Source organism: Argopecten irradians, chromosome 9 (assembly GCF_041381155.1).
Source record: "Argopecten irradians isolate NY chromosome 9, Ai_NY, whole genome shotgun sequence".
Lineage (NCBI taxonomy): Eukaryota > Metazoa > Mollusca > Bivalvia > Pectinida > Pectinidae > Argopecten > Argopecten irradians.
The window spans coordinates 33,809,242-33,829,130 of record NC_091142.1 but is presented as its reverse complement, the minus strand read 5'-3'; the positions used below and the strand labels follow the sequence as shown (position 1 = coordinate 33,829,130).

Sequence of the window (19,889 nt, the reverse complement as noted above, 5' to 3'; positions counted from 1 at the left end):
AAATTAAAATATAAACAATAATACTAGGGCAGTTGTAATGTAAGTCTGAAAGGAAAACGCACATTTTTGTAAGAGTCACGCGGACATTTACCAATGAATCAAAACGAAGAAACAGCATCATCAGCAATGTCATTTTATTCCAGAACTTTTAATAATCGTATAGTTATTTTAAAATATTCAAATTAGGTTATTGTTTACGATCACAACTACATCTCGTCTGAGATTCTAGTAAACACGTGAATCAATCGCCGTGAATCGGAAGAACGATCGCCGTTCAGACTCAGGCCTATTTAGATTTACCGCAAATGTTTACATATCAAATTCGTTCATAAACAGAAGAATTTACGTACATTTGTCTAAGCCAAATGAGCAAATGATTTTGATTAAACTTCAACGTGTCGATATGCACTGATGCAGTTGTTTGTAACAACGTACATACATGTGTAGGAAAATGGCGCCGGGTTGAAGCCATACTTTCACATTTTCACACCGGGTTGTGTTTGGGAATTTGATCGGTATTACTATTGATATGACGATAGTTTGATAATACTGTATTTCAGATATTAATCCAAATATTAACTGCATTAAATCATCGTAGCAAGTATTTTTGTATCCAGTGTAAAATATGAAACTTTGCGGCTAATCATATTATACTGACTGCGTAAACAAAACATGTTGGCCGAAAAGTAAAGCATGGTTTCTCCAACTGATCGTTTTAGGTAATGATCGTACTGAGTTAGAATCCACAGCTGCAGAAACGATCTGCATCAATGACAAATATCTTTGCCGATTCATGTAAAAAAATGACAAGCCATACGAACACTAAAACCTGTTGACCATGCCGATATGAAGTGTTCATGGAAACATATATCGGCGTATTTTGTTGAAAATAACCTCCAATTAAATATGAGCACTGTACACAATTCTTAGTTATTGATAATTGAATTAAATCACCCGCAAATTAACTTGAATTAAATGACAAAAATAACAAGCACACAAACAGTTGTTTACTATGTGATTTTTCTATGTCGATAAAACAAACAAAAAGAAGTTCCGATACAAAGTCATTTTGGTGATATTTTTGATTACTGCATTGCTCAAATCCATCACCCAGTAGAAAATAGGTGGGGGGTCTTATTTGCAGACATCCACCCTAAGTCTGAAAATGTGTCAAAATAGGGGGGGGGGGGTCTTATTTGCGGAAGGGGTCTTATTTGCGGTGAAATAGGGTATTATAATAGAGTCTGTATTATGTCAATCTTAACCCTGGATACAAATCTGAGAACACTTTTTAGATAAATACCGAATAAGTGAAAAAGATTCAGACAATTATCAAGCTTCTCTTGACTCCAGATTTATTTTTCTTATTTTTTTTTTATTTTATTTTTTTTTACACAGGTTTAATATCCAAACACAAAGGTAGTGTGGTAGAGGATGGAGAGAAGCGTATTAATACAAGTATTCTGGAAAATTTAGTCCTTATAGCCGAGGTAAGGAAGTGTATAAATACAAGTATTCTGGAAAACTTAGTCCTTATAGCCGAGGTAAGGAAGTGTATTAATACAAGTGTTCAAACTTTCTCTCACATCACCATACTTGTTGGCCCATATCATATAAGGATATTTTACTGTTTCAGACTTTCTCCCACATCACCATACTTGTTGTTCCATATCCTATAAGGATATTTTACTGTTTCAGACTTTCTCCCACATCACCATACTTGTTGGCCCATATCCTATAAGGATATTTTACTGTTTCAGACTTTCTCCCACATCACCATACTTGTTGGCCCATATCCTATAAGGATATTTTACTGTTTCAGACTTTCTCCCACATCACCATACTTGTTGGTCCATATCCTATAAGGATATTTTACTGTTTCAGACTTTCTCCCACATCACCATACTTGTTGGCCATATCCTATAAGGATATTTTACTGTTTCAGACTTTCTCCCACATCACCATACTTGTTGGCCATATCCTATAAGGATATTTTACTGTTTCAGACTTTCTCCCACATCACCATACTTGTTGGCCATATCCTATAGGATATTTTACTGTTTCAGACTTTCTCCCACATCACCGTACTTGTTGGTCCATATCCTATAGGATATTTTACTGTTTCAGACTTTCTCCCACATCACCATACTTGTTGGTCCATATCCTATAGGATATTTTACTGTTTCAGACTTTCTCCCACATCACCATACTTGTTGGTCCATATCCTATAAGGATATTTTACTGTTTCAGACTTTCTCCCACATCACCGTACTTGTTGGCCATATCCTATAAGGATATTTTACTGTTTCAGACTTTCTCCCACATCACCGTACTTGTTGGTCCATATCCTATAAGGATATTTTACTGTTTCAGACTTTCTCCCACATCACCGTACTTGTTGGTCCATATCCTATAAGGATATTTTACTGTTTCAGACTTTCTCCCACATCACCATACTTGTTGGCCCATATCCTATAAGGATATTTTACTGTTTCAGACTTTCTCCCACATCACCGTACTTGTTGGTCCATATCCTATAGGATATTTTACTGTTTCAGACTTTCTCCCACATCACCGTACTTGTTGGCCCATATCCTATAAGGATATTTTACTGTTTCAGACTTTCTCCCACATCACCATACTTGTTGGTCCATATCCTATAGGATATTTTACTGTTTCAGACTTTCTCCCACATCACCGTACTTGTTGGTCCATATCCTATAAGGATATTTTACTGTTTCAGACTTTCTCCCACATCACCGTACTTGTTGGTCCATATCCTATAAGGATATTTTACTGTTTCAGACTTTCTCCCACATCACCGTACTTGTTGGTCCATATCCTATAAGGATATTTTACTGTTTCAGACTTTCTCCCACATCACCGTACTTGTTGGTCCATATCCTATAAGGATATTTTACTGTTTCAGACTTTCTCCCACATCACCATACTTGTTGGTCCATATCCTATAAGGATATTTTACTGTTTCAGACTTTCTCCCACATCACCATACTTGTTGGCCCATATCCTATAAGGATATTTTACTGTTTCAGACTTTCTCCCACATCACCATACTTGTTGGCCCATATCCTATAAGGATATTTTACTGTTTCAGACTTTCTCCCACATCACCATACTTGTTGGTCCATATCCTATAAGGATATTTTACTGTTTCAGACTTTCTCCCACATCACCGTACTTGTTGGTCCATATCCTATAGGATATTTTACTGTTTCAGACTTTCTCCCACATCACCGTACTTGTTGTTCCATATCCTATAAGGATATTTTACTGTTTCAGACTTTCTCCCACATCACCATACTTGTTGGTCCATATCCTATAAGGATATTTTACTGTTTCAGACTTTCTCCCACATCACCGTACTTGTTGGCCCATATCCTATAGGATATTTTACTGTTTCAGACTTTCTCCCACATCACCGTACTTGTTGGTCCATATCCTATAAGGATATTTTACTGTTTCAGACTTTCTCCCACATCACCGTACTTGTTGGTCCATATCCTATAAGGATATTTTACTGTTTCAGACTTTCTCCCACATCACCATACTTGTTGGTCCATATCCTATAGGATATTTTACTGTTTCAGACTTTCTCCCACATCACCATACTTGTTGGTCCATATCCTATAAGGATATTTTACTGTTTCAGACTTTCTCCCACATCACCATACTTGTTGGTCCATATCCTATAAGGATATTTTACTGTTTCAGACTTTCTCCCACATCACCGTACTTGTTGGCCCATATCCTATAGGATATTTTACTGTTTCAGACTTTCTCCCACATCACCGTACTGGTTGGAGTTTGTCATCGGATCCTTAAACCATTAAAAAGTCAATGGAACAAAAAGAGTAAGAAGAGAAAAGGAACTCCATTGGAGGCTGTAAGTATACTTACGGTGTATAACAAGGAGAGATGGGTTGTATTGGATGTTTGCTATTTCAGCCCTGCTATTATTGTTGATTTTAAAATGAAAACACACAGGAATAACTTCCATTAGTCTTCTGATAGACATTTTGGTGTAAATCTTTCCTCACTTGTATCTTGTGAGTACTATATAAACTATTATATAAACTATGTATAGTTTTCCATTGTGTTAATTTATCCATCTTCGACTGTCCTTCAAATCATTGAATATAGGACCTTCTTAAAATTGGGAAAACGTTTGATCCACATACATCAAAGAACAAGTTCCTCAAGGTCCATTTCCTACATGATGTTCTCTTCTCAAAGTTTTGACATTTGACATGAAGCAGCAAGTTAAAATTCAAATTCTAGCTTTGCTGATTATTTAGGAGATTAACTGATCATTTAGGATCACAACCATGAATGCTGTAACAGGATGAAATGTCATTTGTTGTATGTTTGCCTGTTTAGCCGTGTACATTTGGGAGCTACAGCCAAATGTTGGAGGGTCTAGATGTGGTAGCTAAGGAGTTACACAAGGCCATCCGGGACATGGATCCAGTGTTCCTGACCATAGACTTCAGCAAGCTCAACCTTACAGAGAGTGTGTGTGGTGACAATGAGGTCAGTACAACTCAACCATATAGAAAGTGTGAATCAAATCTTAGTGTAAAATTGATTGAACAGGTTGGTACTGTGATCGGTTTATTCGTATTTAATGCTGTACTAACGTAATGTAGAAGAATAGATTAAAGCAGTCATATTTTAGTGTGAAATGCTTAGATATGATTTCCTCTAAAACCTGTATGTTAACAGTATATGATATGTAGATTGATCTAAGATATGCTTTGTTTTACAGGAGGACAGTGCTATTGAGAAGGAAATGTGGTCTAAGGTGGAGAACAGCTACCAGGTATCGGCAAGAGAAGTAACGGAATTTCTCCACAACAAAATGCAGTACCTTGGTACATTACGACTGTGATATGCATAATAAATATATATATAAAGCTAATGTATACAGAGGACAATCGGACAACGCCAATATACTGCCAGGGGAAGTTACAGTGGGCCTGTGTATCCTGACTGACGTTACAGTGGCCCTGTGTATCCTGAAGTTACAGTGGGCATGTGTATCCTGAAGTTACAGTGGGTCTGTGTATCCTGAAGTTACAGTGGGTCTGTGTATCCTGAAGTTACAGTGGGTCTGTGTATCCTGAAGTTACAGTGGGTCTGTGTATCCTGAAGTTACAGTGGGTCTGTGTATCCTGAAGTTACAGTGGGTCTGTGTATCCTGAAGTTACAGTGGGTCTGTGTATCCTGAAGTTACAGTGGGTCTGTGTATCCTGAAGTTACAGTGGGCCTGTGTATCCTGAAGTTACAGTGGGCCTGTGTTTCCGAAGTTACAGTGGGCCTGTGTATAGTGTTGATACATGCTCAGATCTCTTTCCATTGACTTGAGAATCTTGTAAAAGATTATGTTTATATTTGTCTACACCATAGTTCAATACCAGCCATTTTTACCGTCATTGTTCACTGTTTACCTGTCGAAGGTAACCTTTATATGTTTCTACATGGGACTCCCTAGTTGTGTAGCAGGAGGGCCATTTGTGTCTTATTTCACTTGGATCAAAGTTTCTGGCAAACAGTCATTCAATGATTGTCAACATAATAGATAATTAACTCATTCGCCTCTGAAGTCACATTTAGATTTTTCTACATCAAAGACTAGATCAGTGAAATTTAATGGGTGAATGAAGTATTAACATAGCTCTGTATAAATATGAGAGTGTCTATTGACATTCTGCAGTATAAATATAACAGTATGTGGTAAGATATGTAATTATGACAGTGTATTTAGACTGTTAACTTCTGATCTCTGTATAAGATCTACGATGATTGTGTATCTCTGTAAGAGTAGTTGAGACTGTGATTAATCCCAGTGAGGTTGATTGAGAACCACTTACCAATGTAATACTGTAAAGGTAGAAATTTACGTGTTTGGGAAATTTACGCTACCGTTTAAGTCGCTTGATCATGAAAATTTCCCTCACACATAATAATTTTGTACATGTATCAACTCTGTTGTTAAAAGTCTAAAAGTGTATCAATCGCGAATATAACAACACAGTGAATGTTTTACGTATGCCAAACGTGAAATTAAACAATGTCGAAAAGATCCATGTTTACAGTACATGTCCAGTTGAAATCGCTTAATTTAAAGTCTCATACTGTGAACACATGGTGGCACAATCTGTGAAAGGTTAGGAATTCACACAATCAACATATGTATTGGTTATATCCACAATATATAGTAAAGCCAATTAGTAAAATTTTCAGCAGCATTCCTTGTGCGAAAAGGCTTTAATAAGATTATCACTAAAATATGTATGTTGACTCGATCACCCTTTTCAATTTGGAATATTTGTCAGTACCAGTGAAATGTTTCCCTATGTGTTAAAGTAGCCTTAGCTGTAATTATCAGTAGATTTACCATGGTTCTGCCAGCTTAAAGGTAATAATTATATTACAAGGATTCACTTTAGTTTGTATAAATCTGGACTTTTGGTTACACCATTTTGAGATCACAAGGTTTACCTGTATTTGGTTATTATGTTTCTGTGTTCAGAGAGTGTATAGGCTTTTATTAATGTTTATGTGTGTTAAGACTAATTAGAGTGTTATTTATCTCGTGAAATGTGGATTGGCTATAAATTATTTATATCGGGGATATAGACTTTAAAATATTTCAATTTATATCATGAATGGAGTTAATATAAGTATCACTCTATAGCTCTCAACCAATCATTAGAAGTAATGTTGAACATAAGGAAAACCAGATAAGGATGAAGGAAGAAGATTTGGTTCTCCTGTTCTCATGGTAACTTTAACAACAGCTAATATTTGTGAGCATTATTTGTTAGGGTCATTAAAAGGCAAAAAGGGTTTACAATAATTATGAATCACAAAGGTTATCAGCAAAATCAAATTATATTTAGGTGAGCAATAAGTATTGACAGACATTTTCTAAAGTATTGATAAGAATGGAGATAAATATCATCAGATTTAAGTGGCATAATTTTCTTACATGTAACATATATTGATTTTCCTCCCCTGAATCAATGGAATGTATAAATACTTACAGCAGAAAGGGTACACAGTGTATACATTCATATCTATATGGATACAATGTAAATGGTTAATATTCCTATCAATATGAAACAAACATCATTTTAGCCGTGCAGTTTTGAACAGTTAAAAAAAACATGAATTCAGAGTTGTTTTTTGTTGTTGCATTTTTTCTATGTTAATCCAATATATTTAAGACATTATAGAGTAAGAATGATAACATTTGCCCCCCTAAAACATGTTTTTGTACTTACTAAAATAAACTTAAGTTACTGGGTGACAAAGATAATGTGTTTTGTAGATTTACAATTTTAACCTTTGTAATATGGAATGTTATTTGTTCGCCAACAGTGCTTTGTAATGTTGTCAAAATTGAATTTAGAAGCAGTACTTTATAACATACTTCGTTAAATGTGATGGTTTGATGAATTTTACTCAACTTACTCTGTTGAGTTTGATGAATTATTGATGAATATAACCTGACTTTACAGTACCTGCTCACGTTACTGATGGACATATATAAACTGTATTTTTAGTCCACTGTCACTGATACTGTTGATTTAGTGTGACACTGGATGTTATACCCATGGAGGAATAAACCACTCGGCCATGACACACTAAGTAACATATCTTATACCAGGGTTCCCTGTATGTTACCCCTGCCCCTCTGTAACTGTGTACTAAGACAGACTTTCCTCAATTTATACCATCATCCTTGTCACTCTCTGTAAATAGGTACTGTAGAACCACAGTGACTGTGTTAACATTGGGACGACTATGGATTCAGAAATGGTGCGTCCTGTATATGTAATCTAAACCGTTCTGTACCTTCGTCCTTATAGATCTCGGTAAATATGCATATATACTTAGACATATAAGTAAGGAGCAGTGACAAATATTGATTTAGGTATGTCCTGTAGCTATAACCTAGGATCTGGGTACTGATATATCTTTGTGAATTTGTATACATACAAACAGGGTATGGTGACGACCATGGATTTAGGGCTAGTGTGTCTTATTTTATAATTCAGTATCTTGGACCACATATTTTGGTTAACAAGTATGTGTAAGTGAGTATAGATTTTTGGCCATCAATTATCGTGGTTCTTGTGGAGGTCCATAAATAAACTGGCATTTATGTACATCAGGCGCGCCTTCTTTCTATGAACTGGTGTATTGGTCATTGAATATATCAGTAAATAAGAACCATAACATTGTATAGATAAACTACTATCTTGGTCACAATACAAAATGTAGGCCCATGCCCCAATTTCACAAAATAACTTGTAAAAAGCAGTCTAAGTCTGGAATTTTGATATATACTTAGATAATGAGCTCGAGGTGACTTAATTTTGACTTAAAGATGCTCCACCGCCGACAGAGCATAAGTGATATTCATCATTTGAACAATAATTGATGTTAAATCATCTATATAGATATGTTTAATTAACACAAAAAATAATATAAAATAATTTATTTTGCCTTTGGTGCATGCTCATATAGTACTTCATTCCATATAAGGTAGAGTGCTACGCAATTTTTTCGGGATGCAATTAAGAATTTTTTATATTTTTAACTTCAAATAAAATTAGAAGCTCAAACATTTCAATGGTGGTAATGGTGTTAAGTGTTAGCAGTGGAGCATCTTTAAGCGCCAGTTTTTCTCTCTCAAAAACTTGAGGGCGTGTCAGTTTGTAGTACTAGTATTTAGAGCCTATCATAGATGTAGAACTGGTATGGTCTCCAAAAGTGATCGTGTATAACAGTCCACTTGTGATCTCGGTTAATAAGGTGCGGTTTTTAATTGAGTTAATATGCATGTTTAAATAACCCTAAGTGTGGAATTGTTGCAGAACAAAGTGTACACAAAATTAATACAAAAATACCTATTCTGTTGTTCTCGGGTAAACATAAGAAATAAGTCCTTAACTGTGATATTCTGCTTCCTGTGTGCTACTGTTGGTTGATGTTTATTTACTATATATAAGTATTAGTGAGAGTGCTATCCCATTGGTTATACCTGTCCTTCTGTTATTTACTTTGTGTTTATAAAACAAGAAATCATGGACAAGTTCTTACAGTTCTGTAAAGTTTATAAAACAAGAAATCATGGACAAGTTCTTACAGTTCTGTAAAGTTTATAAAACAAGAAATCATGGACAAGTTCTTACAGTTCTGTAAAGTTTATAAAACAAGAAATCATGGACAAGTTCTTACAGTTCTGTAAAGTTTATAAAACAAGAAATCATGGACAAGTTCTTACAGTTCTGTAAAGGTTATAAAACAAGAAATCATAGTTCTTACAGTTCTGTAGAGTTTATAAAACAAGAAATCATGGACAAGTTCTTACAGTTCTGTAGAGTTGTGTTTAAAGATAAAGATGATTATCATTAAAACGTTTAATAGCCGTCTGTCAAAGTGAATGAAACTTCTTGCTTGTCTGATTATCATTAAAACGTTTAATAGCCGTCTGTCAAAGTGAATGAAACTTCTGGCTTGTCTGAATGAATTAAATGCTTGTTGAGGTATCTGTAAATTTGTGACACAATCATTAGTGTGCAATGTGTATATTTTATTGGTCATCATAACACAACAGCTTTTGATAAAGAAAATGAATTGTTAAATTTAGGTTCACACATAAATTAAGATCTGTAACATGAGAAAAACTCACCAGTTGTGTCATTTTTAATTATTTCGTGTCAAATGATATTGATAAAAATATCTTAAAAGAATGCTTTTAAGATTATTTTTTTAATTTTTGGATTATGCCAAGAAAATGTTTAGTCAGGTTTGTGTTTCTTATTCTGTTTTGTATATCAATACACCTCCCATATTATAAATAGAGGGGGGGGGGTTAAGATAAGAATTGGCTACACCCATCATTCAGTATATCAAAAAGAAAATTCAATGTTAAGACTAATTTATTCATTATTCCATGTTGAAATCCAGATATTGTATAGCTAAGCATGTTGTAAGGATAATATAGGATAACCATGGTTTACCTTTTTGAAAAGTTTAATCTGAAGATTACAGATTTACAATGTACATAAATAAGAACATTATAAACAAATGGTAACAGAGAGAGATTTGTTGTAGAAGTTTTATGATTGGTATGTATGGTGTGCGTCATTCTACTTTTATATATAAATTTGTAAGTATTGTTATGTACGGATTGGACTGTATTATGGACTGTATTATGGACAAAAACCATTTAACACTAGTCTGTATTCTATGGAACTTCTAGTGTGCATGAAAAATAAACTTGCTTTGAAGAATACACTTTTGTAATTTTATCATTGTTTTGTTGCAAACAAAATTCAATCGAGTTGGAGATATTTTATTGAAAAAAAACCCACTTAGAGAATCTAGAAGTGTCTAGAAGATTCGAGCGCCATTTATGGTATCGTATGGTATAATAGTCATTAAACTCATCACATAATGTGTATAGGTTCTCGTCTGTTTACCATAGTGTCCTGACGTCCTTGGGTAGCGAGTATAAAACCCTCAAGGGGCAGTTGCCAAGTACTAATTCACTGAGAATTCTGGCTTTCCACCACCGCTTAAACCTTCAATTTCCCTGGCTGATGTACATGGACGTTTGCTAATGTTATCGACAGGCGACTTACAAAAACATGCTCAAGGTCTAGAAAACAACACAGATGTTTTAAAAGCCCATAAAGAATGGATTCCTCATGTCAGGAATTTCCACAGATTTCATTTCACATTTCACTCTATTTGAACAGTGAGACAGCAATAGCATATCTTCATGTTCTTACTCTATATTGTACCACCAATCACGGTTAGTTGTCGATTACAGCACGTGCCCTGTATTCATTGACAAATCCAAAATATTTCCACTGTAATGTTTGATATACTGAAAAATAAACGGAAAATGTTAAAACTAACTTTGAATAATCTAGAACCATTTGTGATTGGTATACTGTGTTATTAAAGCATATTCTAAGAGCAAAAGTTAAAACCATTCGATAATTTACATGTAAACGTTCTTATATTAGCGGTGGTTATAAGTATTTTAGTAATGAAGACCACATAGCCTGCTTTAGTTTGAGATCGAAGCTTGACCTAGACCTAGTTTTGTATAAGACCGGAATGACCTATATTGGTACACGGTACATGCCTTACATCTCAAGTCTGTGACACAAGATTCTGACACATGACGCCTGTGTTGGATTGAAAAAACTTTCTTTTTCTTCAAAAATTCTTTAAGTTAATTATTTTGATAATTCACATATTGATAATATGAAAATATTAGAACTTTGCACTATGAATTAAGTAAATAAAAACTATTTTGATAGATGAAAATAAATATATATACACACCACTCACAACTTTGGTCATGAGTAACTAGGGTAGACATCGTACAAGCAGATGGAATACTCGCCCCGTTATCAGCATGAGCTGTTCAGTCATCTTTTACGAGGTATCGAACACTAGAATTGATAAAAAAAAAAAACAACAATAGTACTAAACTGTTTCATGTAAACTGAAACCTAATCAGTCATGTGGCTAGATGATCTGTTTTACTTACTTACCCATTCGATGCTCGAAACTCCAATGCTTTTTGTTTTCGCTGTTGCACGTCGATTCCATTTAACTGTCACTCTGTAAACAAGTTAGATAACTAATTATTTCGAAATATTAAATAATCGGACATATATTAAATAAGTCTTTTATCTATTAATTTGAATACGCATGATTTATATTAAGTTATTTCCTGATATGAACATTTTATCCGACAAGTATAACGATTATTGTAAGATCATCTCGATATTCAGAAAGTCACAAGAAAGAATAAACATTAAATAAGAAAATAGTTTCATATCAACTGGTAAAAATAATTTTGATCCTTACTTACCTCAGTAGGTTCCTACTGAAATCAACTTACTTATAGTTTAGACAATCAAAACCGGCAATAAAACTTAACCTTGATTTCTATGTGTTTGAATGACAAACATTTTGCAGCATTTTGTTGATAGATATCATCGATAGCGTTGCATGATCTAAGGTTGACTATTATGTCAGGAACACAAATATATTTTTTATAATTTAATGCAGTAAAGTACCATAGTTTTTATGAATACCGGTGTATCTATATAAAGTGAAACAAATTAAATATTGATGACAGATATTCATAACATTTCATAAATCAAAACAAACATAAAAAGAAACAAACCATTCTAAGGTCGAGAGACAATAAGATAAACCTTATATTTATAGTTCATAATTGATTAATATGATATAAACACAAATTAATATTTATTTGGTATCTTTCTTTTATTCATTACAGTATAACATGTACATCAATCGTTACTTGAATAAAACAAATGTAAATATGATGCATACATTCATAATATTTCATAAAACAAACGAAATGAAAATATAAACACCTCATTATCTTTAATAGGATAATCTATAAGCTTGGCGGTAATGTTAGAGCGGGACATGAACAGAGAGCACTCCCTGTACATGGTCATGTAATGTAAAATAACCAAATACTCAACATAGTCACATGACAAGTGGTTAGTAATGTAAAATAACCAAATACTCAACATAGTCACATGACAAGTGGTTAGTAATGTAAAATAACGAAATACTCAACATAGTCACATGACAAGTGGTTAGTAATGTAAAATAACCAAATACTCAACATAGTCACATGACAAGTGGTTAGTAATGTAAACATATAGTGATAACGAGGTAAACAACATAATCACAATAATGAACAACGTATCATTACATAATCGGAATTACCAGAATTCTTTTATGATCTGTTTAATCACAAACTATAACTGAGAGAGATATTGGTGTTAATATCAATGTTATTATTTTTAAATGTTCTCTTATTAAATATTTTATAATGCAGTATGCAAATTTATCTGAACTGCATTTACTGTATTATTGAATGACATCGTGTATGTAAATACTGAAGTAATCAATGAAATAGAGTTAACAGTTTATTTACAGAATGTAGAAATATGTCGGAATTTCCATTTTGTACTAACCTTCTTTTTCACAAAAATATGGCAAAAAGATTGTACAGAGCTGATCGTTCCAGCCGTGATCATAGATATGAACACAATCTTCATTACCATTAGCATCGTTAGGTTGACCCGGAATCCAGTCGGTGTATGTTACTATCGAGTTGTCTGACACCCAAAACCAGACAGATCGGGTATTTCTGTACGCTCCGATCCATGGACTTCCTTGTCAAATAGTAACTCAACAAAAATGATAATAATAAACCCCATGATTTTATCGAAAGTATATTAGATATTAGGTATTTTTACCAAAAGAATGTTGCACGAAAGAAGAATATCAAATATGACGACTTATAGATTCTAAATGATGCTGCCTTTTGCTGTGTCACTTCTGATTGGCCGTTACAATATCTTTTAGACGTTTCGGTATTGGGCACTGATATAAGGTAAACACGTAATATTTATTAATCTGGATACCTAATAGGCTATGGTTAATTTTCAGCCAGGAATTTTCTGCAGCTGTTTCTATCTTTACAAGGTTGCTGTCATGGTTGAGGCATTCATTCTGAAAAAAGGAAAACAATGATTTGAGCATTTTGATAGTAAAATAATGTTTCTTCACAAAGAGACAGTAAAATAAGTCTGGAAAAAGAATTCAAGCAGATGAGAGTACATGGCACATTTGTATTTCTTGTATAGCCTTTGTTGATACTCGAAGATGATTTTTAATGTTTAAACCTCTGTTGGAAATACAGACAGACAGACATGTTTTCGTTAAGGCTGTTACTCTCCTACACGCTGAAGAGTGACTTAGGTTGATCAACATGGCGAACGTTTTTCGATGACGCGTGTGAAACCTATTTTCGAGAACATATTTGTTTTCCTTTCTTTTTTAGATATCTCTTGGAAGTTTACAAATAGGGATTTATAACTTTGCCCCATACTTAGACATAACGTAATTTGTCCTGAAAGCACAAAAAAGGTTTTGAAAATTATCTGTAAAATGCAAAATTATTCGACTGAATAATATCAATAATTCCAATTAATGATTTCGATAATTCCTGGAATTAGTAATATCAATAAATCGAGACATTAATTTATCTACTGACATCATTAAGGTATCTACTGACATCATTAATTGATCTAATGACATCATTAATTTATCTAATGACATCATTAATCTATCTAATGACACCATTAATTGATCTAATGACATCATTAATTTATCTAATGACATCATTAATCTATCTAATGACACCATTAATTTATCTAATGACACCATTAATTTATCTAATGACATCATTAATTTATCTAATGACATCATTAATCTATCTAATGACACCATTTATTTATCTACTGACATCATTAATTTATCTAATGATATCATTGATTTATCTAATGACACCATTAATTTATCTAATGACATCGTTATTTTTTATTAGTGACATCGTTAATTTCTTTTGTGACATCGTTTTTAGCTCACCTGGCCCTAAGGGCCGGTGAGCCATTTCCATGGCGCGGCGTTTGTCGTCCGTAGTCCGTCCGTCCGTCCGTCCGTCCGTCCGTCCGTCCGTCCGTCCGTCGTCCGTCCGTCCGTCCGTCCGTCCGTCGTCCGTCCGTCAACAATTCCTTTAAATCGCTACTTGTCATAAAGTACGGCATGGATTTCAACAAAATTTGGTCAGAAACTTCCTTCGGGGAAGGGGATCAGATTTTGCATAAATGGTGACCCTGACTCCCCTGGAGCAGGAGGGGCGGGGCCCAATAGGTGTAATAGAGGTAAATCCTATAAATCGCTACTTGTCCTAGAGTTCTGCATGGATTGCAACCAAATTTGGCCAGAAACTTCCTTAGGGGAAGGGGATCAGATTTTGCATAAATGGTGACCCTGACCCCCCTGGGGCAGGAGGGGCGGGACCCAATAGGGGTAATAGAGGTAAATCCTATAAATACGCTACTTGTCCTAGAGTTCTGCATGGATTGCAACCAAATTTGGCCAGAAACTTCCTTAGGGGAAGGGGATCAGATTTTGCATAAATGGTGACCCTGACCCCCCTGGGGCAGGAGGGGCGGGGCCCAATAGGGGTAATAGAGGTAAATCCTATAAATCGCTACTTGTCCTAGAGTTCTGCATGGATTGCAACCAAATTTGGCCAGAAACTTCCTTAGGGGAAGGGGATCAAATTTTGCATAAATGGTGACCCTGACCCTCCTGGGGCAGGAGGGGCGGGGCCCAATAGGGGTAATAGAGGTAAATCCTATAAATCGCTACTTGTCCTAGAGTTCTAGATGGATTGCAACCAAATTTGGCCAAAAACTTCCTTCGGGGAAGGGGATCAGATTTTGCATAAATGGTGACCCTGACTCCCCTGGAGCAGGAGGGGCGGGGCCCAATAGGGGTAATAGAGGTAAATCCTATAAATCGCTACTTGTCCTAGAGTTTTACATGGATTGCAACCAAATTTGGCCAGAAACTTCCTTAGGGGAAGGGGATCAGATTTTGCATAAATGGTGACCCTGACCCTCCTGGGGCAGGAGGGGCGGGGCCCAATAGGGGTAATAGAGGTAAATCCTATAAATCGCTACTTGTCCTAGAGTTCTGCATGGATTGCAACCAAATTTGGCCAGAAACTTCCTTAAGGGAAGGGGATCAGATTTTGCATAAATGGTGACCCTGACCCCCCTGGGGCAGGAGGGGCGGGGCCCAATAGGGGTAATAGAGGTAAATCCTATAAATCGCTACTTGTCCTAGAGTTCTGCATGGATTGCAACCAAATTTGGCCAGAAACTTCCTTAGGACACGGGATCAGATTTTGCATAAATGATGACCCTGACCCCCCTGGGGCAGGAGGGGCGGGGCCCAATAGAGGTAAATCCTATAAATTGCTACTTGTCCTAGAGTTCTGCATGGATTGCAACCAAATTTGGCCAGAAACTTCCTTAGGGGAAGGGGATCAGATTTTGCATAAATGGTGACCCTGACCCCCCTGGGGCAGGAGGGGCGGGGCCCAATAGGGATAATAGAGGTAAATCCTATAAATCGCTACTTGTCCTAGAGTTCTGCATGGATTGCAACCAAATTTGGCCAGAAACTTCCTTAGGGAAGGGGATCAGATTTTGCATAAATGGTGACCCTGACCCCCCTGGGGCAGGAGGGGCGGGGCCCAATAGGGGTAATAGAGGTAAATCCTATAAATCGCTACTTGTCCTAGATTTCTGCATGGATTGCAACCAAATTTGGCCAGAAACTTCCTTAGGAGAAGGGGATCAGATTTTGCATAAATGATGACCCTGACCCCCCTGGGGCAGGAGGGGCGGGGCCCAATAGAGGTAAATCCTATAAATTGCTACTTGTCCTAGAGTTCTGCATGGATTGCAACCAAATTTGGCCAGAAACTTCCTTAGGGGAAGGGGATCAGATCTTGCATAAATGGTGACCCTTACCCCCCTGGGGCAGGAGGGGCGGGGCCTAATAGAGGAAATAAAGGTAAATCCTATAAATCGCTACTTGTCCTAGAGTTCTGGATGGATTGATTGTAACCAAATTTGGCCAGAAACATCCTTGGGGGAAGGGAACCTAACTTGTATAAATTTTAGCTCTGACCCCCGGGGGCAGGAGGGGCGAGGCCCAATAGGGGAAATAGAAGTAAATACTATAAATCGCTACTTGTCCTAGAGTTCTGGATGGATTGTAACCAAATTTGGCCAGAAACATCCTTGGGGGAAGGGGAACAGAACTTGTATAAATTTAGGCTCTGACCCCCCGGGGGTATGGAGGGGCAGGCCCAATAGGGGAAATAGAGGTAAATCATATAAATCGCTACTTGTCCTAGAGTTCTGCATTGATTGTAACCAAATTTGGCCACAAACATCCTTTGGGGAAGGGAAACAAAACTTGTATAAATTTTGGCTCTGACCCCCCTGGGGGCAGGAAGGGGGGAGGGGCAATAGGAGAAATAGAGGTAAATCCTAAAAATCGCTACTTGTCCTAGAGTTCTGCATGGATTGTAACCAAATTTGGCCAGAAACATCCTAAGGGGAAGGGAACAGATTTTGCATAAATGGTGGCCCTGACCCCCCTGGGGCAGGAAGGGCAGGGCCCAATAGGGGTAATAGAGGTAATTCCTATAAATCGCTACTTGTCCTAGAGTTTTACATGGATTGCAACCAAATTTGGCCAGAAACTTCCTTAGGGGAAGGGGATCAGATTTTGCATAAATGGTGACCCTGACCCTCCTGGGGCAGGAGGGGCGGGGCCCAATAGGGGTAATAGAGGTAAATCCTATAAATCGCTACTTGTCCTAGAGTTCTGCATGGATTGTAACCAAATTTGGCCAGAAACATCCTTGAGGTTAACTGAATTCGTATAAATTTTGGCTTTGACCCCCTGGAGCAGAAAGAGTGGGGCCCAATAGGGGAATTAGAGGTAAATATTCAAATTCTTTCAGAAAAGAAACAATGAACTTATATTTAGAACATTACATGGCATTACAAACCAGGTGAGCGATACAGGCCCCTTGGGCCTCTTGTTTATTTAGTGATATAACATATTCACGTTGTTATTATCATTAATTGATATCGATAAATATTCCGATTTATCGATACATGCAGCACCAAATTGATATAACTACTTGATATAACGTAGTTATATTATTAATTCATGTGTTGCGTCACATAAACAATAACTTCTCCACATTTTGTGTGTGACGTCACCCGCTTTGGTTGATCCACGCAATAATATTTCGTTCGAACGAAATAATATTTCGTTCCCACGCAATAATATTTCGTTCGAACGCAATAGTATTTCGTTCCCACGCAATAATATTTCGTTCGAACGCAATAGTATTTCGTTCCCACGCAATAATTTTATTTATTTCATGTCCGCTCCCAGCCACCGTAATATCTAATGTGCATGGGTTAAGATTTCTTTGCTCTTGTATATAAATGACAACTAGGAATTGGATAAGGTGGCTCCTTTTTTTATTAAGATACAGTCGCTCTATTTATTGCGGTGTTCAGTCGAAAAGGCCCCTGTGAAAATAAAATACACACAACGGTTCTGTTTCTATTAAAATTCGAGAAACAAATTACGGCTTTGATGTTTATTCGTTTTTCAACTGTTTAGGTTGTATTGTTCAAAGTATTGATGTATGAAAGTATAAAGATGAATTAATGACTATTGTGTATTACATCAATTCTTTTTTCATATTAATTTCTTAAAATGACAAGAATTGGGTTTTTTTTGTCGGTACGGTAGTAATAATTATAAGCATAAATATATTTTGTATTTTATCACATTTTGGCTGAGTGGAAGGGATCAAGGGAACAAGTTATAAATCGCACAAATCTCTAAAAATCTTCCCTTGCAGTCATTAGATAGAGAAAGTATATGGGTCAAAGAAAAAGTGTATTTTTTTATGTTCATTACGTATCCCTTTTATTAAACTGGTGTCCGATAGTTGTTATGTCTTCAAATTTCTTGTGATAACGCGACATTTTAGATCTTCGATTTTTATAGATGCAATCATTAACACTGGCAAGGAATGATCGCAAATAAGAGAACGTTATATTTGTAAAATCCTTAAATGACGTTGCATTAACACATAAGATAACATTTTTCTTATTGAGGGATGGGTCGTTTAAGTTTTTGTTTATTTATTTATGTGTTACATAAGTCCGTTCTACCACGCGTCCCGCTCAAAGGATTGTACTTGTACACAGAGATCTGTTTAGTTATCTGACTTTTTAGTCACACAAAACTAAACATAAAGTGGTAACTAATTTGCGTCTCTTTGATTAGTTCTAGAAAAGTTATCTCATGTGTTAATGACACACAAGGTCAATTGCATTTAAGGATTATAAGTTTCTCCTAGTTTACAATAACTCTTTGTCAGAGCTAATGATTGTATCTATCTGTAAAAATCGAAGAACTAAAATGCAGCGTTACTACAAGAAATTTGAAGACATAACATATTATCGGAAATCAGTTTCATAATAGGGATACGTAATGAACAAACAAATACACTTTTTCTCCGATATCTACACGTTTAATACTGGTTGGTCTAAGGCAATACACTTACACTTACACTGTCGCCGGAGATTGTATTGAATGGCTACCCATGCAATGAAGCGTGATGTAATTACTGTGTTCTTGGTACAATTTTAACAATATTTTTCACAAACTAGACTGGATTTACTTTAAAAGATACCAACAACGGGATTTGCATGCGTGGATATGAAGGATAGGGATACACGTGTTTTACCGTCGGGCAAGCCTCGAATTTTACAACATTTTGTGATCCTAAGGTACAATATCCCTATCCTTCATACAAATGTATCCACATATGAAAACGTCTGATAATATTTAACCCATACTTTCTCTATATATTAACTGGAAGGGAAGATTTTTAGAGAGATGTGTGAAAGTTTGTAAACTTGTTCACTTGATCTCTTCCAATCAGCCACAATGTGATAAATAAATCTATGCTTATAATTATTTCTACCGTACCGTATAGAAAAAAAACAATTCTAGACATTAAGATTTAGTATTTAAAGATAATGATATGAAAAAAAGAAAACATGATATACACGATAACCGTTAATTGATCGTTATACTTTCTAATGTTTTATTTACATATACAGATATCTACATGTAATTTCATACAGCAATACTTTGAACTATACAGCGCAAACAGTTGAAAAATGAATAAACAACAAAGCCGTAATTTGTTTCTTGAATTTTACTAGAAACAGAACCGTAGTGTGTAATCTTAATCGGAACTGTTTTCACTGGGGCCTTTTGAGCTAAGGCCAACTGTTTGACCGTACACCGCCAAT

The 19,889-nt window shown here is 35.8% G+C and overlaps 2 protein-coding genes across 8 annotated transcripts in view; one reads left to right on the top strand and one right to left on the bottom strand.

Moving 5' to 3' along the window:
• The window catches only part of LOC138332124 (N-alpha-acetyltransferase 25, NatB auxiliary subunit-like), a 30,535-nt gene extending 20,205 nt beyond the window's left edge, over nucleotides 1-10,330 (top strand). Inside the window, 4 exon segments of the mRNA XM_069280090.1 lie at nucleotides 1,399-1,490; nucleotides 3,794-3,904; nucleotides 4,399-4,551; nucleotides 4,787-10,330. Of these exon segments, the coding sequence (XP_069136191.1) occupies nucleotides 1,399-1,490; nucleotides 3,794-3,904; nucleotides 4,399-4,551; nucleotides 4,787-4,909 (479 nt within the window). The 3' untranslated portion in view covers nucleotides 4,910-10,330.
• Nucleotides 10,331-10,582: 252 nt separating this feature from the next.
• Nucleotides 10,583-19,889, bottom strand: part of LOC138332125 (lactose-binding lectin l-2-like) — a 387,766-nt gene continuing 378,459 nt past the window's right edge. For 4 of the 7 annotated variants that reach the window (XM_069280092.1, XM_069280097.1, XM_069280091.1 and 1 more), the window contains 4 exons: nucleotides 13,530-13,617; nucleotides 11,607-13,277; nucleotides 11,394-11,504; nucleotides 10,583-10,927 (listed from right to left, as the gene is read on the bottom strand). The gene's annotated coding sequence lies outside the window, so the exon portion shown is untranslated. Of the gene's footprint in view, nucleotides 10,928-11,393; nucleotides 11,505-11,606; nucleotides 13,278-13,348; nucleotides 13,464-13,504; nucleotides 13,618-19,889 lie in introns of those variants that run through there. The other 3 variants (XM_069280095.1, XM_069280094.1, XM_069280096.1) reach the window with 3 other exon arrangements.